The sequence below is a fragment of the Aquarana catesbeiana genome, linkage group LG08 (assembly GCF_042186555.1).
Source record: "Aquarana catesbeiana isolate 2022-GZ linkage group LG08, ASM4218655v1, whole genome shotgun sequence".
In the NCBI taxonomy this organism is placed as follows: domain Eukaryota; kingdom Metazoa; phylum Chordata; class Amphibia; order Anura; family Ranidae; genus Aquarana; species Aquarana catesbeiana.
This window is the reverse complement of record NC_133331.1, coordinates 105,941,283-105,965,440: the sequence shown is the minus strand read 5'-3', so window position 1 is coordinate 105,965,440 and position 24,158 is coordinate 105,941,283. Positions and strand designations below refer to the sequence as shown.

The following is a 24,158-nucleotide window of genomic DNA, read 5'->3' as shown; positions in this document are numbered from 1 at the left end:
ACAATACCGGTTCTAGTGGAAGATGACCTAATGCATAAAAAACAAGTACCTTGAATACCTGCAATCATTCAGTGTATGTGGCGCGGACATTGATCCGCAGCGCTATCATTGAGCAAGCACACTTTCGGTATTCATTAAAACTGATTAAAATATTCTCTCAAAATATAAAAGTATTTAGTAAACAAGAATTGTCTAGCAATTTTACATCATACATTGCTTATCCTATGAATAAAGATAAAAACTGCATAGCGATTTCCTAGCATGTATTGAATAATCGCATACGCTAAATTGCACCTGATAAACATATGTTGGAATATTAAAATAAATATATTGTCTAGCAATTTTACATCATACATTGCTTATCCTATGAAAAGATAAAAACTGCATAGCGATTTCCTAGCACGTATTGAATAATCGCATACGATAAATTGCACCTGATAAACACATGTTGAGATATTAAAATAAATATGTATTAAAATTGTATATCTAAAATGTATATATGTACATATATAAAATATATGACAATCCACATGTAAATATATGTATATAAAACATTTATATAAAATGTGATCATATTGGAGTCAAAATTATAATAAAAATTACACTGTGATAAAATGAAACTGGAACCATACCCCAGGGTATGTCTATGTGTCACTGATGAGACAATTTATGTCAAGCTCTATGTTAAGACCCTTGGGGGCAATCACATCCACAGAATAGATCCAATGGGTTTCACGTTTGGATAACTCTCGGATGCGATTTATGCCCCTCCAATGGGACTGGAGATGTTCAACCCCCCAAAATTCCAATCCCGTCGGGTCACTATCATGTTTTAATTTAAAATGCAGTGAGACGTTATGATCCTTATAGCCTATTTTTATGTTGTTTATGTGTTCAGCTATTCTCATCCGTAATAGCCTTTTTGTACGGCCTATATAGATTAAACCGCAAGGACATTTCAATGCGTACACCACAAAGGTGCTGTTGCATGTAATGAATTGTTTAATCCTGAAACTGCGATTATTAATCGGGGAAAGGAAACTATCAATTCCTCTAAGAGGTCTGGAGACCTCCCTGCAGGCTTTGCATCTCCTGCATGCAAAAAAGCCGTTGCGATCCCAAAATGTCGGAGGACGTTTAGGAGGGTCAATCACTTTCTTCACCACTCTGTCTCCAAAACTTGTGGTTTTTCTATAAATGAACTGGGGCTCAGAAGGTAATACTGTGGTGAGCTTCTTATCTAACCGGAGTATATGCCAGTGTCTTCTGAAGATCTCCTCCACTTCCTTGTATTGAGTATGAAATTGAGAAATAAAGCCCCACTCTTTATTACGATTTTTTTCTGTTGGTGCTACCTCAGAACCCACCGGCCGTGATTCTTGTAAGCATGTAATTCTAGGTATTTCAGCCACTTCCTCCACCACCTTCTTCAGTTTCTTCGGGTCATATCCCTTGGCTTCAAATCTCTCTGTAAGGACTTTAGATTGAATCCAGAACTGTGCATCTTCAGAGCAGTTTCTTCTTACTCTCATAATCTGTCCTTTTGGGATATTCCGGAGCCATAAAGGATGATGACCGCTTGAGATGGGCAAATAACTGTTCCTGTCTGTTTTTTTAAAATATTGTTATTCTCATAGTCATATTTATCCCGGGCCATTTTGCATTTGCATTTTTTTAATTAAGCCCTTTAAGTTATATATCCACCTGCTAGGGTTGTCCCGATACCACTTTTTTAGGACCGAGTACAAGTACCGATACTTTTTTTCAAGTACTCGCTGATACCGATTACCGATACTTTTTATTAATGTCACGTGACAGTGTTTTTTTTTTTTTTTTTTTTTTTTTTTTTTTTTTTTTAGGGGGGGGGTAGGGGGTGAACGGTTTCTGTGTGTTTTTTTTTTAATTTACATTCATTATTTTTTTACAATCATTTTTTTTATTTTTTATTGCAATATGTGTGTTTTTTGTTTTTTTTATCAGCCCTGTTGGGGGGCTTTGGTGAGATATCAGGGGTCTTAACAGACCTCTGATATCTCCCCTTTGAGACAGAGAAAGAGACAGAGGATAGAGATACCCCAGTCCCTTTCTCTGCAGCCTCAGCTGCACTGAGAATGAATGGAGAGAAGACAGCGGCTCCTCTCCATTCATAAACTGACACATCGTAATCACAGGAGATTACAATGTTTCAGTTATGTGAATAGACAGAGTCAGCTGACTCTGTCCATTCACACAGCGGAGAGGGGAACAGTGGAGGAGGACAGAGCAACGGAGGGGGACAGCGGAGGGGGACAGAACAACAGAGGGGGACAGAGGAGGAGGACAGTGTAACGGAGGGGGACAGAACAACGGAGGAGGACAGCGGAGGAGGACAAAACAACAGAGGAGGAGGACAGTGTAACGGAGGGGGACAGAACAACGGAGGGTGACAGCGGAACGCCGGAATGGAGGGGGACAGAGCAACAGAGGGGAACAGCATAGGGGGACAGAGGAACAGAGGGGGCATGGAGGAGGATGAGGTGACAGTCAGCGGTGATCGGGTGTGGGGGAGTTACAAGCACCGATCACCGCTGTATGTCATTAAAGCCGCGGGGGGAGAAGCTTGTAACTCCCCCACGCGCTGATCACCGCTGACTGTCATAGTATCGGCGGAAGCATCGGGAGCATTTGCCCGAGTACAAGTACTTGGGCAAATGCTCTGTATTGGTGCCGATACCGATACTAGTATCGGTATCGGGACAACCCTACCACCTGCTAATCCAAGCGGTTGATTTAGAGACTGCACACACGTCCATATCAAGATAAAACAATGTGTTATATATCTGTTTGGATATTTAGTCTCTGTAATCAACAAGCCATTATCTTTAGCGTTAGCCATATAAATATTAAAACCCCAGCTGTATAGAGACGGCACAGATGACATACGAACATAATGTATTGACATTTTCACATTGTACCGCACAACAAAAACCAGCTCTGGGAGTTCTAGCCTGTTGAGGTGCAGGATGTTTATTTTTTTTATTATAAACATGTTTATTTACTTGAATATATTTTAATGAGATAATTATTCTCTTATTAATATCACACCTTACAACGAAAGGAGTAGCAAAGTGTGGATTCAGAAATTGTATCCCATTTAGTTTTCACTTTACACACTTTTGTTTAAATATTTGAAAAAGATTCATCACGAGATATTTCTTTTTATGAAGCAAGACATTTAACAGTGTTGACCCTGATCCTTAGCAAGGATAAGCATACCTTATGTCATATGGAATGGTTTAGATGCATGCATATGTGGATTGGCACCGTGGGACCGTTAACACGTGATATGCTTAATGTTCTTGTCTTTAGATCGTGTGCTTGAGAATTGAAGACCATATACGTGGAAATTGAGTGTCGGACATTTGTACATGCACCAACCGCTATATGTCTTAACACAATTGATTGGGCTTTTCCGATATAATATGGGTATCTATTATAGTTATTACAGTTTTCATTTTGCCCAACCAGTCTCTTTTCTCTTTGCTTGGAATTTTTTCACACACATTCTTGTGTAGCCAGGACCTCTTATTACACATATTTTTCAGTCCACCCGGTATACATTATTATTATACACTTTTTAAATACACATGTTTAATTAGCTTACCACATCCTCACATATGTGCATCTTTTTCTGCAAATATTGTCAGTGAAGTCAAATCGGTATCGGTATTTTTACATCATATGGACATGCATTTTAACATTTAAACACTTCACGATAGATATACATGTATTGCACACATGGTGATTTGTTTCGGGTTCACCTTCCCTAAAAAAATCATCTCTTTACAATTTCTTTCCTTTGGGTAGAAGTTATCTATAACTTATATATACACACATGTATATGTATACCCTTGACACGATAGTTCTTCACACACATCCCCTCACATAATATCTTTCACTTTATTTTTTACTTCTTGTTGCGATCCCACGGTTATTAGTCCATATGGCTCATATGCTTGCAATCTTTTACAACATTTTTACAACATTGTTCATTTAAATGCCGGCTTCAGTCTGTATCTCGGTTGTTTCATTATTACACTTTTTAGTTCATTTATAAATATTTGTATTGCTCAAATGAATACAATTTTTTTTTCTATATTTCTGTTTCAATAGTGATTCCACTGCACGTCACAGACTCAGCTATATTAGCGCAAAGACCTTATACAGCCCAATGATCAGCTGTTCAGTGTTACATAGTTAATACAGGGTCATGTGATAGATGCATAAGGTGTATAAAAGTGGTTATCACCTTTGTATAGACCAGCTATGAGTAAGCGCTCTGGGGGAGCGTGAAAGGTGTTAGCAGTCATGCTGTATTATTCCAACAGTGCCATGTACTGATTTTAGGCTACGGTATTTAATAAAGAAGCTTTTTATTTTACTCGTCCATTCCGGAGTGCGGCTGTCCAGATCTTTTCTACTACACGTATATCATTGGAACAGCAATTGCCGGCACCTGGAGCTCTCACAGTTACTCACACAGTGGAGGACGGGAGATTTGAACCCGTCAACCTTGAGCAGTGGTAACTATTTTGTTTAATCTCATGCAGACACAGTACAGGCGACGGTCAGCGACTGCAGACACAGTACAGGCGACGGTCAGCGACTGCAGACACAGTACAGGCGACGGTCAGCGACTGCAGACACAGTACAGGCGACGGTCAGCGACTGCAGACACAGTACAGGCGACGGTCAGCGACTGCAGACACAGTACAGGCGACGGTCAGCGACTGCAGACACAGTACAGGCGACGGTCAGCGACTGCAGACACAGTACAGGCGACGGTCAGCGACTGCAGACACAGTACAGGCGACGGTCAGCGACTGCAGACACAGTACAGGCGACGGTCAGCGACTGCAGACACAGTACAGGCGACGGTCAGCGACTGCAGACACAGTACAGGCGACGGTCAGCGACTGCAGACACAGTACAGGCGACGGTCAGCGACTGCAGACACAGTACAGGCGACGGTCAGCGACTGCAGACACAGTACAGGCGACGGTCAGCGACTGCAGACACAGTACAGGCGACGGTCAGCGACTGCAGACACAGTACAGGCGACGGTCAGCGACTGCAGACACAGTACAGGCGACGGTCAGCGACTGCAGACACAGTACAGGCGACGGTCAGCGACTGCAGACACAGTACAGGCGACGGTCAGCGACTGCAGACACAGTACAGGCGACGGTCAGCGACTGCAGACACAGTGCAGGCAACGGTCAGAGACTGCAGACACAGTGCAGGCAACGGTCAGAGACTGCAGACACAGTGCAGGCAACGGTCAGAGACTGCAGACACAGTGCAGGCGACGGTCAGAGACTGCAGACACAGTGCAGGCGACAGTCAGAGACTGCAGACACAGTACAGGCGACGGTAAGAGTCTGCAGACACAGTACAGGCAACGGTAAGAGTCTGCAGACACAGTGCAGGCGACGGTAAGAGTCTGCAGACACAGTGCAGGCGACGGTAAGAGTCTGCAGACACAGTGCAGGCGACGGTCAGAGACTGCAGACACAGTACAGGCGACGGTCAGAAACTGCAGACATAGTACAGGCGACGGTCAGAAACTGCAGACATACTATAGGCAGGGCTATTTTTGTCAGAGAATAATTGCAGAAACTAAACCATGCCACCACCTAACAGTGGGAGAGTCTTAATGGGGCATTGTTAAATACCAATTGTGCATTCTGCACAGAATACAGAGTTCAGGATTGTGCTACATACAGAGTGCAGGGTTCAGGAGTGTACTGCGTACAGATTTCAAAGTTTAGGCATGTGCTACGCAGAGAGGTCAGAGTTCAGGAGTGCACTGCATACAGAGTGCAGAATTCATGATTGTGCTACACACAGATTGCAGGGCTCAAGAATGCATCTCTCACAGGACAGTTTACAACCCCACTTCCAGTAAAGAGCTCTCCTCCCATCCCCAAATCCTCTCCACCACCTACAGAGTATCAGAGAGAGGGGCTACTACAGAAGAGCAGCTACAACTTACAGTAGGAGTGCAATATTAAGTGGGGGTAGGAAACATTAGTTTCAAAGGGTGGGATAGGGGATGACATTGGTGCCAAGTTATTGGGGCATTGGTGCTAAATGGGGGGGGGGGGGGGGGGCACAATGTGTTACTTTCTAACCTGGGGAAGAGTTGGAACATTGGTTCTAAGTGGGGGATAAGTGGGGAGACAGGAGGGGTACTGGGAATAAGTGGGGAGACAGGAGGGGTACTGGGAATAAGTGGGGAGACAGGAGGGGTACTGGGAATAAGTGGGGAGACAGGAGGGGTACTGGGAATAAGTGGGGAGACAGGAGGGGTACTGGGAATAAGTGGGGAGACAGGAGGGGTACTGGGAATAAGTGGGGAGACAGGAGGGGTACTGGGAATAAGTGGGGAGACAGGAGGGGTACTGGGAATAAGTGGGGAGACAGGAGGGGTACTGGGAATAAGTGGGGGGAGGAGAAAGGACATTTGGGATAAGTGGGGGGAGGAGAAAGGACATTTGGGATAAGTGGGGGGAGGAGAAAGGACATTTGGGATAAGTGGGGGGAGGAGAAAGGACATTTGGGATAAGTGGGGGGAGGAGAAAGGACATTTGGGATAAGTGGGGGGAGGAGAAAGGACATTTGGGATAAGTGGGGGGAGGAGAAAGGACATTTGGGATAAGTGGGGGGAGGAGAAAGGACATTTGGGATAAGTGGGGGGAGGAGAAAGGACATTTGGGATAAGTGGGGGGAGGAGAAAGGACATTTGGGATAAGTGGGGGGAGGAGAAAGGACTTTTGGGTTAATTGGGGGGAGGAGAAAAGACTTTTGCGATAAGTGAGAGGAGGAGAAAGGACTTTTGGGATAAGTGGGAGGAGAGGGGGGACATTTGGGATAAGTGGGAGGAGAGGGGGGGCATTTGGGATAAGAGGGGGGACATATGGGATAAGTGGGGGGACAGAAGGGACATTTTGGATAAGTGGGAGGAAGGGGGGGGCAGAAGGGACATTGGGGATAAGTGGGGAAGTGGGGGGAAGAGGGTGATGCTCTGTGTATGTGTGCAGTGTAGACTGAGTGTAATGTGCCCTATGTGACTGTGTTGTACATGCTGAGTGTCACATACCACAGTGAGTGACCCAGAAATGTCCATTTCATTACATGTACAGCAGCACATATGTCCATGAAACAGCAGAGCTCTGAGCAGTATGCTGCATGGACTCATTGGACTTGAAGCAGCTCAGTGTCCCGGGACTCACAGCCAATAGGAAGCCAGAAAAGTATGCGTGCACTTCTTCTGAGAGGCAAAACTCAGTGCTGGCTTTGCCTAGTTGCAGTAGCAGCTGCTCCCTCGTCTCACCTGCTTTCTTTGTCCACCACAATCTCTGTCTGCAACACTGCCAGACTGACTGCCTGCCACAATCAAGGAGGAATGATGAGAGTCCCAGATCTGGCGGTCAGGAGGAGAAGACGGCAGAGGTGGGACTAGGCAGGACTCCAGGAGCATCAAGGACAGGCCAGCTATGCCGCTGCACATGACCCCATTCGCCCAATCACAGGGTGCCACGCGCCCAGCTGACACTAAACATGGTGGCCGGATTGCAGGGGGACACAGGAAACAGAAATTAGGGCGACGGAGCCAGAGTGACACACACACTGCCATGGGATTTCGCCCCCCCCCCCACAAATGTTTTGCTCGGGGCCACGGCCCCCCTGCCACTGGGCTCAGGTAAGTATAATGGGGGCTGGAGGAGTAACCGCACTGACAAGGTTTTTTACCTTAATGCATAGAATGCCTGCCTTTAAAACCACTTTAATAAATCATTTTAGTTTTAGTTTTAATTTTCTAGCCAATAAAGCAGTATTCATACATGCTGTAACAAATATATAACAACTGCATCTCAATACTCAGTATATTTCCTTCCAGGACTTGAACGTCTCTTATACACAGTTAATTGAATGATTAAAAAAAATAGCTTATGGATACTTAAATGTTTAGGTATTTAATTTTAGAGGCAACAAATTTGAAGCAACCAACCCTATTTCCACAGATTATTCTTTTCTACTGAAACAAGTTCTTACCTGTTGGTTAAGGAACCCCACCATGACTTCATCTGTCAAACAGGCTGGCTGTGCAACCAAACGGCAGCACAGGCTACCATATAAAGGCAGCCAAAATGAGCATTCCTCTGCATAACAAAAAGGAAAATAATTTTTATTAGCAAAAATTAAACCACACCTAAAAGTTACTCATACGCATCAATATTACAAGATGCAAGCAATGTAGGATATTTGGGACACAAGCATATAAGAATGATGTGGCACCAGCAAGATTTTCACAGTTCTCTAGTAACAGCACAGAGATCAGCTAGCTAGCAAGGCTGTTTGCAGATTAGAGGAAAATTGTATGACATGCATTATACACAAGATTGTAGTCACCAGTAAAAAGTGTATTAAAAAGTGTATACTGTGCTGTGATTCCGCAACCCAGCAGCCAGCACGGCTGTAGACAAAAAAGCGAAGTATGTAAAGTATAGTAAGTGCAGCGCTAAGGTTGCAAAAAGAAAAAGTGATAAAGTTATATGTAATATAAACAACTGACATAATAGCATGGAATTATATGTGATACAAACATGTAAGTGACATAACAGCACAAACTCCAATCATAATAAATGTGAATAAATCATAATGTGCTAATGTAGTGACTGCACTACACCCAAAAGTCCACATTGAGCAGAATGATGAAATACAATGAATTAGGTTTGTGATCCAATGCACATGGGAAGAATTCCTGACATTACTGGGAACCTTGAAGTGAGGAAATAGAAGCAAACACCACCACCGTGAAAGAGGGAGGAGGCTTACCGGATGGTATAGACTTGGCGGGGCGTATACCACACAAGTCAACAAGGCTTGTTGGGTTCAAACCACCCAATGGGGACAGCAGGTCCTGGAACTCGGTCAGTCGGTCAACCTTAAACGGTCATTGGATGTTAACTGAAGGCTTCAGGAGTTTCAAGAAACGTGGAAACTTATTGTCACAGGAAGGGTATCATGTACCTTCCGTCAACATGGCCTTCAAGCTTTATACATTTCTACCAAATGTGAATGTTGAACTTGTATTTTTAATAAAATCACCACTTTTTTAAACGGTATCACGCTATGTCAACTCCCTTTCTCTATTACATGATACCCTCTGTGACAATAAGTTTCCACGTTTCTTGAAACTCCTGAAGCCTTCAGTTAACATCCAATGACGTTTAAGGTTATCTGACTGACCGAGTTCCAGGACCTGCCCCAGACGATGTCTAAGGACAAAACGCGTCGGAGGACCCCACTGCCGCCATACTTTTACAGCGCTGATTTTTAAAGATTTCCATGTGAGTATCTCTCATTTTAATAAATTTGGTACTTGTTTTATGGAATTACACTATGTGTCCTTTTTCCTTCCTGCCAAACATCATTGCTACCTGCTTCTCAACATCATCTTGAGGGACATACTTAGTCCTTGGTTCACTCTCGGATTCCCATCCTCACCACTCCTCCGGAACATCTACCATCACCCACCACCCAAGCCTGATTTGACCCAGTTGGGCTATGTCCTCTTGGGTCTACGTGATCTGGTAAGCCTTCTTATTGTCGGTGGTGGTGTGCTTCTTCTGTCTTCACTCCAGATGTCACTGAATTTATATAGACCATTAATTTTCATGAGTCTTATAAACATGGAGGACTTTCTTCTAAGTTTTTCTTAGATGTTTTTCACTACTGGTTGGGCTACATTGTTCTTATGTTGAACTTTAAGTTTTTTTTAGCTCTACACATATTTGTCTTACTGTTTTGACAAGAGACCCTGGCCTTTGCAACATATCTTTCTGATGTAGGTTACTACCCTGGAATCTGCACTATATAAGTTCTGCTTTGAATTTATATTATTATGTATGTGGATATTTGTGCGACTTGGAAATTATTATTTTTTTTTTTTAAAGGAAAAAGGCAAAGTATACTTACCTATTTTCAGCCTGCTCTGGTCTAGTCAAGTGATCCCCTTTGTCAGCCAGTAGTTGCAGGGGAGAGAGCACTGAATAATGAGAAATCGGAGTGGTAATTTCACCCATAGGCTCCCATGTCTCAACCATTGTTGGTGCATCCTCCTCTCCCCTCAGCCACTGCTGGCTGACACAGGGTAGGCGAATCACATGATCGGACCCGGAGTGAACTGAAGACACTTTTTTTTTTTTACACAAGCTAGTCAGCATAGGTAGCAGGAGAGGCTAGTTTATGTTAGGCAGGAATTCTGCTATAAAATATGGTCCAATTACCACCATAAGATAGGAAAAAGGTTAGGATAGGATCCAACAGATAGGAAAAAAGTGCTTCCTGATCCCCCAAATCAAACGAATATGCCCTGAATCAGAAATCTCTGGTGCCATTACTTCTAAATCTTAAAGTGGTTGCTAAGCCACAATCTCATCTTTATATCATCCCCTCTGTCAGCTAAAAAGCTGTAGCCTAGTGCCTGCGCTTTATATATAAAAAAGGCGATTTCTACCTCTTAACTGCATCTCCCAGCGATCACGTGACTCCAGGCTCTCTGTTCTCCCAGAGTGATAGCTCCAGCAGGTGGGGCCGAGAGTCCCTGCTGACGTCAGCCAGGGAGGAGAGCAGAGCCTGGAGTGACGTGATTGCTAGGAGATGCTGTTAAAACAGGTAGAAATTTGCATTTTTTTTTTTTTTTTTTAGAAAGCACAGGCACTAAGATACAGCTTTTTATCTGACAGAGGGGATGATATAAAAAGGTCAGATAGTTTTAAAGCAGCAGGGAGAGGAGCAGAGCAGCACTAGTGAGAGCTGACAGTCGGGGGGGGGGGGGGGGAGGGATGGGACGACAGAAGAAGACACAAAAGAGCTGCAGATAGCAGCAGATGACGGAGGCACGCACGCTGACCAGAGTGTCAGGGCTCAGCATCCCAGATATATTGTGGTCAGTGTACAAAGGGGAGGGTAGAAACTGTCAGGATCAGCCAGGTATTTCAGGTGACACAGGGGGCCAAATGACAGCACAAGCACTGTGCTGTATAACATACTTTAAGGGAACAGGATAAATTATTTATTTTCTTTTGGGTTAACAAATGCTTTAATAGCTAGTTTCAGTATAATCTATGCATTTAGGAATGCATCAAGTTTCTTCTTCAATCAACTGTGCTGGCTAGTTGTCCTAGAATTTTTTTGTTTCCTTTACTTTGTTCCTGTAGCAAGAACAAACATTTTTTACTCCCTCTGACTTCACCAGGTTTGTAAAATTCTTGCAGGTGCAGCTGCTGGAAGCTCACTTCTAATTGACGTTACACCCCCCAGCATTACATCTCCCCAAGGCCCTATCCTACAAACACTGTGTGCAGTCAGGCTCTTGGCGCCAAGGCAGCACCTATGTTTTCCAGGTGAAGAAATCAATGTCTTCAGGTGGAGAAAGGCAGAGACGGACAGGTAAGGGCACCAGAAGAGAACAGGGCTGACAACACTGATTGTGATATACCGTATGTGCAGAAAAATTCACAACAAGAATTTAGAAGTTTACTGCATTTCAGGCAGGCTCAAGATTGAAGATGATGATGGGGGAAACAGTAGTGCCACTAAAAGATCACAAACCCACCCGCCGGAGTGCAGCAGCCACACCCAAACAGAAGTGGCAAGGAGGATTACAAGAAAAGCAAGTAGTACATAATACACCCGAGGTTAAACATCAATAGAATATTTCGGTTGGTCATTCACAGGTGTTGGGTTGAGCCAACAGTCCTAAATCTTGTATTAAGAGGGACAACCTCTTTGTACATAAATCAGTCTTATAGGGGAGGGTAGCATTGACTAGACTTGTGCACAGCGAAAAAAAATTTTCATTCGTAAAATACAGTACATCATTTTGTTCTGTTATATTCGTTGTTACGTTAATTCATTTTCGGATAATTTGTTTATTAGATAATCGCATAATTTGTTTATTTGTTTATTAGATACATTTACTAGATATTCGTTATAATGAATCGTATTCGTTTTGTTTAAATGTTTAGTTTTCAGATAATTTGTTATTTATGTATATATATATTTGTGATAACGAATCGTAATTCGGAAAGTTGTTTATTGAATCTATTAACACACAATGACCATTTCTTCTGTTGCTTCTCAAAACTCATCTTCTCTGCTCAAATGCAATACAACACCCTTCTCAGGAATGCACTTTGCCAGTGGTTGTGCTGTGTCACTGCTGCTGGTACTAGGAGGAACCTGATGTTTAGCGCTTGAATCCATTAACACACAATGACCAGATCTCTTCTGATGCTTCTCAAAACTCATCTCCTCTGCTTAAATACAACATCCTTCTCACTCAGTTCTCAGGAATGCATTTTGCCAGTATTAGTAATCCAACCTCCAGCACAAAATGAATTAGCTGACTGGGCTGTAAGATTTACTCCGAGTCAACCTGCTGTTTCATTAGACCTTTAACAAATTAACGAATCATGCCAAATTAATTTATTTTCATTCTAATTTTTCGTATTAGTTAAAATTTGTTATTTTTTTCTTCAGACATTTAGATGCATCTGAATGTCTGAAAGATGCAAAATTTTGCCGAATTTCGATTTGTTACAAAACATATTGCACAGGTCTAGCCTGAACATACCTCAACCATAGGTATAAAAAAATATTGCGCTAACAAATACGGTGTATAAATGGAGCTGCGACTACAGAGTGTTATACGACACCAATCAGAAATACAAAACCAAAAAGTCACACTAGTAAAAAAAAGGGATATAGGGCTACTAGGCTGATAGGGCTGATGTCTACCTTGATCTACCAGTACACTTCCCTTTAACAACCTTCCCATTTGATTTGTACTAATGAAAACCATCATTACCACCTAAACAGAAAAAACACGGTTACAGAGGGATAAAGAAAAGCAATTATGGACTGTGGATGACTGGATGAAAGTGATATTCAGGGATGCATTACAAATCTGCATTGGGCAGGGTGATGATGATGGAATTTTTGTTTGGTTGCGTTCCAGTGAAATGTATGAAGACGAATGCCTGAAGAAAACCTACAAATTTCCACAATCATTGATGATATGGGGTTGCATGTCAGGTAAAGGTACGGGGGAGAGGACGGTCATTAAATCTTCAATAAATGCACATGTTTATAATGAGATTTTGGACACTTTTCATATTCCATCAATTAAAAGGAAGTTAGTTGATGATGACATCATTTTTCAGGATGTAATGTAATGCAGATGTTTGTTTAAGAACTGCAAAGTACGTGGTGATTCCATATTTTTTTCCTCTGCTTGATCTGCAAAAACAGCTGCAATTGACTAGTTTTCTATCTTTTTTTTCTTTTTTTTAAGTGTTTCTTAAAGCCAGAAGGTTGGAATGTTAAATGAAAATAGTTTTGAGGCTTGTCTGTGATTATTTATTTTTCTACACAATTAAACAATTGAATGAACATTTTCCAAGAGTGGTGATTCCATACTTTGTGTGTGTGTAGGTGTAGGTGTGTGTGTGTAGGTGTAGGTGTAGGTGTGTGTGTGTAGGTGTAGGTGTAGGTGTGTGTGTGTAGGTGTAGGTGTGTGTGTGTAGGTGTAGGTGTAGGTGTGTGTGTGTGTGTGTGTGTGTGTGTAGGTGTGTAGGTGTAGGTGTGTGTATATAATGAAAAAATGAAAAAGAGTCCATAATGCAAAAAACAAATCCCAAGGTGATGCGTAGTGACATTCCACACTGCAGTGACAAGTGCAAAGATGAAACCTCCACCATGGAAAAACAATGCCGCTTACCAGAAAGCGTTGGTCCCTTGTTATAGGGGACCACACTGGGCAGATGGCTGTAACCCCAGTCCGGGATCTCACTGGCAGGCACTGATCTTTGATGTATATTCAGAGCACTTCATTTTGCACTTTACATATTTTGACATAGTTATGTAGTATCACTACTGTGTTTGTGGTACCTAGCACTGGGAGCCCTATACCTCAACCATGCCTTGAAGGTAGGCATCCAGTTTCGTGCCATTAGGGCACTTTCACACCGTTGGGAGTCTGCCAGCGGATCTGCCCACTCAGCAGGGGATCTTTCTACTGATCACCACTGAGCAGGGGGACGACAGGTCCGTGTCCATTTCGCAGAAGCGGAGCTGACACGGAAACAGCCCACTGTATGGGGCTGTCGGATAGAAATGGACCACCTGTCCGTTTCCATCCAACTGTCATTCGATCGGATTTGCTGGACGGATGGGGAATGGATACCCACCCATCGGTTCTTAGCATGTAGGATAGGATCAGATGTCGGCGGGTGTCAGTGTACACATGTTCGCTGAAATCTGCTGCTCCATAGAAAGCAATGGATGGTCAGAGGGTGCAACTAGGATATTGTATAGGGAGTATGTCAACTCAGTGGGATCTGTCCCCAAAATAACATCAAATAATAGTACCTGGGACAGTGTCCGGTACGATTTTGAGAACTGGGCCCACAAGGTGTGGCAAAGTTGTTGGTAATAAAATGGCATATGATTATAGATCATATTCGTCCTTCAGGGCCTGGAAGGTCTTAGGGCCCATTGCAGTCAAAACCTGGTGGTACAAAATACCATGGGACACCCACCGTGACTTGGGATAAACAAGAGACTTGGGACAGAGTGTACCTCTGGCAGGCGGTTATTATACCACAAGGGGTCCAGAGGTGGAATGTAGAGGCACTATCCTATGCAAGGCCAGCTCCCAGATGCGTTGGTGATGTAAAAGGATACCATCTTTGCCCCACAGGGGACCAGGACCACGCCACCACGCATGACAGATTTCAGGGGGTTGTGGGCTGGATGGTCAGGTCATCTATAGACCAGAGTTTGGTACCTTGTAAGTTTAGATTTATCCAGATGGTAAATGACACAGCTGGGCAGCCAAATAATAGATATTGAAATCTGGCAGGGCTGCTCCCCCCAAAGTCACTGGATTTTTTAGCGTCAACCATGGTATTTTGGGCATACTGTAAGGAGTCAACCCTAGTAAGGGAAAGGTTAGTTTGTATATGAGTGGGAGGGTAATGGTCTAGAGGAAGGATTTGAGACTTAGTCCATTAATGCGCAAACCTGAATGTTCACCAATAAGTGAGGGGCCTGGGTCTTCTTAGTATAAAATATCGTCAGCATACATGCCTATTGTTTCCATCATGTGACCAGCTCAGAGACTGTACACATCTGGATTGAACCTAAAAGAATTAGCAAGGGGTTTCATGCCAGGGCATATAGAAGGGGAGATAGAGGACAGCCCTAATATGTGTGCCCTTCCCGAAGGAAAAAGGATCAAACACCCAACTATTAACCAAGACCTGGCAACTGGATTTTGATAACGGAATTGTACCCATTTGATGAAATTAGGACCGAAACACTGCAGACACTCCAAGAGGTAGCCCCACTCCACTGAGACAAAGGCTTTACCGGCATACAAAGGCCACCACTCGAGTGCCAACATCATGGGAAGCTTGTATGTTCAAAGACGTGTTTTTAACCAGCCATAAAGCCAGTCGGATGGAAAAACATTTGAGAATGCAATTTTAAAGCGGTAGCATTAGTTGGGGAGGGGTCCCTGGCAAATGTCTCCTCTAAAGGAATATAAAACGGGTTGTGGCATGTTTTGAAGGATAGTTTTGAGGTCTTAAGTCTAGTAATGCTGGTAGAGCATACGGACATGTAGTTTAAAGATCTCCCATACATCCCAGCAGGGCTGTCCCCTGGTTCACTTAAAAAAAAAAAAAAAATACTGCCACTCCTGTAGGATATCTTCCTGCTCAGAGAGCAGTCAGCCAGTAGGGGTTTAAACGTCACATAGGAATATTCTGGGAGGATATAAGCTGAAGAGTTATCCAGAACGGGGAGTGAACTGAAAGGATTCTGGGACTAAAGCCCAAATACAATGCAGTACAAGAGGAAGTCAGGTAAGTATGTCCGTGAGTAACAGAACAATCACTCCCTCCCAGCTCTGCACCATCCAAACTCGGTGGGAGCAGGCTTCCCATAAAACAAAGATACAAATTGGGAAAAACAAAATGAAAAAAAAAGTAGTAACCAGCAGAAAAACAAACATCAGAGTGAGACCCTAAGAGGGTGACCATTTGTTGAAAGTGCTATAGATTGTATGTCACGGAGTAGTGTTGCTTCTTGAGCTGCGTACAGGAGAATAAACCCATGGTGAAGAGCAGTGTGCCCAAGGCGCAGCACAAGACAGGGACAGGCTCCATTATGCAGGCGATAAGGAGAAAAAGAAAAGGCTGAAGTAGGGTATAAATGAGCCAATCCAGGATTGGAGGGTCCTGAGAAAATACAGTCATAGTAGGACTTCAGCAGCCATCCTCAAAAAGGTAAATGTGTAGTGGACCACTGTAAATCAAACTGGGTCAGCGCAGCCTAACCGTGTCCCCGGGACACGACGCAACACCAATATCAGTAAAGAGCCCATGACGCGGCTCTTTACCCATGTGATCGGCTTTGTCCAATCACTGCCGATCATATGTACACATGGAAGTACCATTTATCGTCTCTCTTCGCCTCACACTGACAGAGTGTGAGGAGAGGAGACCCGATTCAGCGGCATTTCCTCACAGAGGAGACCTGTACAGATAATCAGGGCATTGATCATCAGTGCCCTGATTATCTGTGCAGCCCCAACAGTGCCCAGTATTGATGCCAATCTGTGCACATCAGTGATACCAAGCAATGCACATCAGAAATGCCTTCCAGTGCCCATCCGTGCCACCTATCAGTGCTGCATATTACTGCCTCCTCATCCGTGCCCTTCAGTGCTGTCTCATCAGTGCCGCCTTATCAGTGCCCATCAGCTCAGCCTCATCAGCGCACATTAGTGAAGGAGAAAAATTACTTATGTACTACATTTTCTGACAAACTACGGAAAAAATATTCCTTATATTTCTTCAAATTTTTCGGTCTTTTTTCGTTTTTTTTTTTAATCACTTGACGACCGCCTCACGCCGATGCACGTCGGCAAGGTGGCACGGACAGGCAGTCGGATCGGACCCCTCCCGGTGCCCGAGGCGGTCGCCATTTGTTCCCGGGCGATCAGAGGTGAGGGGGAGGCCATCCATTCGTGGCCACCCCCTCCCGATCGATCCTGGCGAATGAAAACGCTTCCTCTCCCTCTGTAATGTAAACAGAGGGAGAGGAAGTGATGTCATCCCTCCTCGAGCCGGTCTTTTCGATCCGGCGCCGAGGAGAGAAGACATCCAAATAAGTGCACCAACACTACACTTCCAGTAGAACACGCCAGGCACACTTTTCACCCCGCCATCACCCCCCCTGTACCCCCTGTCACACTGACACCAATAGCAGTTTTTTTTTGTTTTTTGCATTGGTGTCAGTTTGTGACAGTTATAAGTGTTAGGGCAGTTAGGTTAGCCCCCTTTAGGTCTAGGGTACCCCCCCTTAGGTCCAGGGTACCCCCTAACCCCCCCTAAGGTTAACCCCTTGATCACCCCCCGTCGCCAGTGTCACTAAGCGATCGCTTTTCTGATCGCTGTATTAGTGACACAGGTGACACTACTTAGGGAGGTAAGTATATAGGTTCGCTGTCAGTGTTTTATAGCAACAGGGACCCCCATATACTACCTGCTAAAAGGTTTTAACCCCCTGATTGCCCCCTAGTTAACCCTTTCACCAGAGATCACCGTATAAGTGTTACGGGTGACGCTGGTTAGTTTGTTTTTTATAGTTTTAGGGCACCCGCCATTTATTACCTTATAAAGGTTTAACCCCCTAATTGCCTGGCGGTGATATAAGTTTTTAGGGTCAGATAAGGTTTGCATCGCCCCAGGCAGCGCCAGGTTAGCGCCAGTACCGCTAACACCCACGCACGCAGCATACACCTCCCTTAGTGCTATAGTATCTGAGCGGATCGATATCTGATCCAATCAGATCCATACTAGCGTCCCCAGCAGTTTAGGGTTCCCATAAACACAGTGTTAGCGGGATCAGCCCAGATACCTGCTAGCACCTGCGTTTTTTGCCCCTCGGCCCAGCCCTGCCCAGCCCACCCAAGTGCAGTATCGATCGATCACTGACATTAACAAAACACTAAGCACATATAACTGCAGCGTTCGCAGAGTCAGGCCTGATCCCTGCGATCGCTAAAATGGCAAATCGAAGGTACACTAGTGAAGAGGCCTACACGTTTCTGAGCATGACAGATAGTGAAGAGGAAGTCACTCATCTGTCATATTCAGGCTCAGAATACGATCCTGTAGAGGACAGCGGCTCCATGACAGATAGCTCTGACGACGGAGTTGTGGTCCCTGCCAAGGTCAGGCGTACCAGACCCCAATCTTCTTCTGTCCTTGAAGTGCAAGAACCGCAGGGCTCTCGTATGGAGCAGAGAAGTACTAGCACCGCTATTCCTTCTGGTGAACTGGCAAGCACCAGCGGCCTAGTACACCCTGGTCGTACATCCAGCACTGCAGTATCACGTGGTGACGTGGCCAGTCCCATAAGTGCAGTTCAAGCTGGCGAGGTGGCAAGCACAAGTAGTGTCCCGCTGCCACCAAGAAGACAGACAGGCCCGTCGTGCCCTTCCTGCTGCATTCACCAATCCGAATTGGGAACCCACCACTTCTGCAGCACCTGTACTTCCCCCATTCACTGGCCAATCCGGAATTCAGGTGGAAACAGTTGATTTTACGCCACTGGATTTTTATTCGCTGTTTTTCACCGAAGATCTCTATAGATCTATTGTGGACCAAAGCAATTTATATGCTGGTCAACACATCGCCGCTAATCCCCAGTCCTCCCTTGCCAGAGATTGGAGAACAATTACGGTCTCCGAATTTAAGATCTTTCTGGGCCTTTCCCTCAACATGGGCATAAATAAAAAGGGTAAGTTGCGGTCATATTGGTGCACTGACCCAATTTACCATATGCCCGTGTTCTCTGCTTCCATGGCCAGGGCACGATACGAGCAGATTTTGCGGTTCATGCACTTCAATGACAATGAACTCTGTCGTCCTCGTGGAGACCCTGGATACCATCGGCTCTACAAAATTCGGCCCCTCGTAAACCACTTCAACAAACGTTTTGCGGACTTGTGTACTCCCCATCAAGTTGTCTGCGTTGATGAGTCCCTGATTAAATTTTCTGGCCGCTTGTCATTCAAACAGTACCTTCCCAGCAAGCGTGCCAGATACGGGGTCAAGATGTATAAGCTCTGTGACAGGGCCACAGGCTATACATATAGTTTTATGGTTTACGAGGGCAAAGATAGTCACGTAGAGCCGACAAACTGCCCTGACTACATAGGAAGCGTTGGCAAGATAGTGTGGGACTTGGTGTCACCCTTATTCAGAAAGGGGTACCACTTGTACGTGGACAATTATTACACAAGCGTGCCACTTTTTAGTCACTTGTTTGATCAGCAGATTGGAGCATGTGGCACCGTGCGACCTAATCGCCGGGGCTTTCCCCAGCGGCTTGTAGATTCCCGTCTTAGGCTGGGGGAGAGAGCCTGCTTGAAGTGTAATAACTTGCTCGCTATGAAGTGGAGGGATAAGAAGAATGTTTTCGTTCTCACCTCCCTTCATGCAGACACGACGACCCAAATTACTACAGCGACTGGTGTTGTGGAGAAACCCCTCTGTGTCCACGAATATAACCAAAATATGGGAGGGGTGGACCTCAACGACCAGTTGTTGGCGCCGTACCTAGTTGCCCGTAAGGCCAGACGCTGGTACAAAAAAGTGTCTGTTTATTTATTTCAATTGGCTTTGCTGAACGCTCATGTGCTATACAGAGCTTCAGCACGACTGGATCCTTCCTTAAATTCCAGGAAGAGATCGTCAGAGCCCTTCTGTATCCAGACGGTGCTCCACCTCACCATCCCCAACCAAATGCAGTAGGCCGGCTGCATGAGAGGCATTTTCCTTATGCCCTCCCGAGTACCCCTAACCAACGAGCCCCCCAAAAAAGATGTGTCTGTAGCAAGCGCGGATTTAGGCGTGACACCCGGTGTTATTGTCCCTCCTGTCCTGGCAATCCTGGTCTTTGCATGAGTGAATGTTTTGAACGCTACCATACACTAGTTGAGTATTAGCGTAGGGTACAGCACTGCACAGACTAGGACACACTTTCACAGGGTCTCCCAAGATGCCATCGCATTTTGAGAGACCCAAACCTGGTACCAGTTACAAAAGTTAAAGTTACTAAAAAAAGTGTAAAAAAAAAAAAAAATAAAAAAAAACAAAACAAAAAAAAATATAAAAACAAAAATAGTTGTCGTTTTATTGCTCTCTCTCTCTCTATTCTCTCTTTATTGTTCTGCTCTTTTTTACTGTATTCTATTCTGCAATGTTTTATTTTTATTATGTTTTACCATGTTTGTTTTTCAGATATGCAATTTTTTTATACTTTACTGTTTACTGTGTTTTGTTGGTAACCATTTTATTGTTTTCAGGTACGCCATTCAGCTGCAGAGCGGATTTATTTATCTTGACAGCAACAGCGTTTGCTCCCACGATATATAAAGCCGTGACTCCAGCGCTGTCGGAGGTGATTTCACCACCACAGTTACATACTTCAGCATATATGCCGAAGCGTGGGGGCAGCAGTGGGTGGAGGAGCGATTTGCTCCTGCCTTTTGCGGGAGGATGCCCCCATGCTTCGGCATATATAGATTTTAGGTAGGCACAGGTTGTGTTAAATGTTTTATTTTTTACTATGTTTTTTTGTATTTGCTTAGCAGGTATGATAAGTATTACTGTTATACTGTAATGTTACTTTGTTTTTTGTTAACCATCATTTGCTTAGCAGGTACGCCATTCAGTTGCAGCGCGGATTTATTTATCTTGACAGCAACAGCGTTTGCTCCCACGATATATAAAGCCGTGACTCCAGCGCTGTCAGAAGGTGATTTCACCACCACAGTTACATACTTCAGCATATATGCCGAAGCGTGGGGGCAGCAGTGGGTGGAGGCGCAATTTGCTCCTGCCTTTTGCGGGAGGATGCCCCCATGCTTCGGCATATATAAATGGTGCATGTATGCCCATCATTAGAAGTGGGTGGATGAAGGGAGGTATTCTAATGGTGGGCATACCCACCGATCAATATCTTTTTTTCGTTCAGCCCACAGGCTGCATGAAAAAAAAAAAGTTTACAATATATGCCCAACAAGGACCAGCAACATACTGGTATGTTGCTGGACTTTGAGTGGTTATACCAGAATGATGCCTGCAGGTTTAGGTATCATCTTGGTATCATTCTTTTCAGCCAGCGGTCGGCTTTCATGTAAAGCAATCCTAGCGGCTAATTAGCCTCTAGAGACTGCTTTTACAAGCAGTGGGGGGGAAGGCGCCCCCCCCCCCCCACCCTCTTCCATGTTTTTCTCTGGCTCTCCTGTCCCAACAGGGAACCTGAAAATGTAGCCGGTGATTCAGCCAGCTGACCATAGAGCTGATCAGAGACCAGAATGGCTCCAAACATCTCTATGGCCTAAGAAACCGGAAGCGACGAGCATTTCATGACTTAGATTTCGCCGGATTTAAACAGCGCCATTGGGAAATTGGGAAAGCATTTTATCACACCGATCTTGGTGTGGTCAGATGCTTTGAGGGCAGAGGAGAGATCTAGGGTCTAATAGACCCCAATTTTTTTTTAAAAAAAAGAGTACCTGTCACTACCTATTGCTATCATAGGGGATATTTACATTCTCTGAGATAACAAAAATGATTAAAAAAACATAAAAATGAAAAGGAACAGTTTAAAAATAAGATACAAAAATCAAAAAAATAAGAAAAAAAAAAAAAAAGCACCCCTGTCCACCCCTGCTTTCGCACAAAGGCGAATGCAAGCGTCGGTCTGGCGTCAAATGTAAACAGCAATTGCACCATGCATGTGAGGTATCACCGCGAAGGTCAGATCGAGAGCAGTAATTTTAGCAGTAGACCTCCTCTGTAAATCTAAAGTGGTAACCTGTAAAGGCTTTTAAAAATGTATTTAGTTTGTCGCCACTGCACGTTTGTGCGCAATTTTAAAGCATGTCATGTTTGGTATCCATGTACTCGGCCAAAGATCATCTTTTTTATTTCATCAAACATTTGGGCAATATAGTGTGTTTTAGTGCATTAAAATTTAAAAATGTGTGTTTTTTCCCCAAAAAAATGCGTTTGAAAAATCGCTGCGCAATTACTGTGTGAAAAAAAAAAATGAAACACCCACCATTTTAATCTGTGGGGCATTTGCTTTTAAAGAAATATATAATGTTTGGGGGTTCAAAGTAATTTTCTTGCAAGAAAAATCATTTTATCATGTAAACAAAAAGTGTCAGAAAGGGCTTTGTCTTCAAGTGGTTAGAAGAGTGGGTGATGTGTGACATAAGCGTCTAAATGTTGTGCATAAAATGCCAGGACAGTTCAAACCCCCCCCCAAATGACCCCATTTTGGAAAATAAAATAGACACCCCAAGCTATTTGCTGAGAGGTATAGTGAGTATTTTGCAGACCTCACTTTTTGTCACAAACTTTTGAAAATTGAAAAAAGAAAAAAAAAAAAATACATTTTTCTTGTCTTTCTTCATTTTCAAAAACAAATGAGAGCTGCAAAATACTCACCATGCCTCTCAGCAAATAGCTTGCGGTGTCTACTTTCCAAAATGGGGTCATTTTGGGGGGTTTTGTGCTATCTTGGCATTTTATGGCCTTCGAAACTGTGATAGGTAGTGAGGAGTGAAATCAAAAATTTACGTCCTTGGAAATCCTGAAGGCGGTGATTGGATTTCGGGGCCCCGTATGAAGCTAGGCTCCCAAAAAGTCCCACACATGTGGTATCCCCATACTCAGGAGAAGCAGCAGAATATATTTTGGGGTGTAATTCCACATATGCCCATGGCATGTTTGAGCAATATATCATTTTGTGACAACTTTGTGCAAAAAAAAAAAAAAAAGTGTCACTTTCCCGCAACTTGTGTCAAAAAATAAAATATTCCATGGACTCGACATGCCTCTCAGCAAATAGCTTGGGGTGTCTAATTTCCAAAATGGGGTCATTTGGGGGGGGTTTGTGCCATCTGGGCATTTTATGGCCTTCAAAACTGTGATAGGTAGTGAGAAGTGAAATCAAAAATTTATGCCCTTAGAAATCCTGAAGGCAGTGATTGGTTTTCGGGGCCCCGTACGCGGCAAGGCTCCCAAAAAGTCCCACACATGTGGTATCCCCGTACTCAGGAGAAGCAGCTAAATGTATTTTGGGGTTCAATTCCACATAGGCCCATGGCCTGTGTGAGCAATATATCATTTAGTGACAACTTTTTGTAAATATTTTTTTTTGTCATTATTCAATCACTTGGGACAAAAAAAATAAATATTCAATGAGTTCAACATGCCTCTCAGCAATTTCCTTGGGGTGTCTACTTTCCAAAATGGGGTCATTTGGGGGGGGGGGTTGTACTGCCCTGCCATTTTAGCACCTCAAGAAATGACATAGGCAGTCATAAACTAAAAGCTGTGTAAATTCCAGAAAATGTACCCTAGTTTGTAGACGCTATAACTTTTGCGCAAACCAATAAATATACGCTTATTGACATTTTTTTTACCAAAGACGTGTGGCCGAATACATTTTGGCCTAAATGTATGACTAAAATTGAGTTTATTGGATTTTTTTTATAACAAACGGTAGAAAATATAATTTTTTTTCAAAATTTTCGGTCTTTTTCCGTTTATAGCGCAAAAAATAAAAACGGCAGAGGTGATCAAATACCATCAAAAGAAAGCTCTATTTGTGGGAAGAAAAGGACGCAAATTTCGTTTGGGTACAGCATTGCATGACCGTGCAATTAGCAGTTAAAGCGACGCAGTGCCAAATTGGAAAAAGTCCTCTGGTCCTTAGGCAGCCAAATGGTCTGGGGCCGAAATGGTTAAGCAAAAAAAAAAAAAAAAATAAACCCCAGAGGTGTTTAAAATACCACCAAAAGAAAGCTCTATTTGTGTGAACATTTGGGTACAGTGTTGCATAACCACACAATTGTCATTCAAAGTGTGACAGCGCTGAAAATTGGCCTGGACAGCAAGGTGGTAAAGGTGCCTGGTACTGAAGCAGTTTAAGACATGGTCATTACCCACCAC

The 24,158-nt window shown here is 43.8% G+C and overlaps 1 protein-coding gene across 1 annotated transcript in view; it reads right to left on the bottom strand.

The window, feature by feature from the left end:
* Window positions 1-24,158, bottom strand: part of RTKN2 (rhotekin 2) — a 192,750-nt gene that overhangs the window by 56,231 nt on the left and 112,361 nt on the right. Inside the window, exon 8 of the mRNA XM_073596259.1 lies at window positions 8,098-8,204. Coding sequence (XP_073452360.1) covers window positions 8,098-8,204 — 107 coding nt within the window. The remainder of the gene's footprint in view (window positions 1-8,097; window positions 8,205-24,158) is intronic.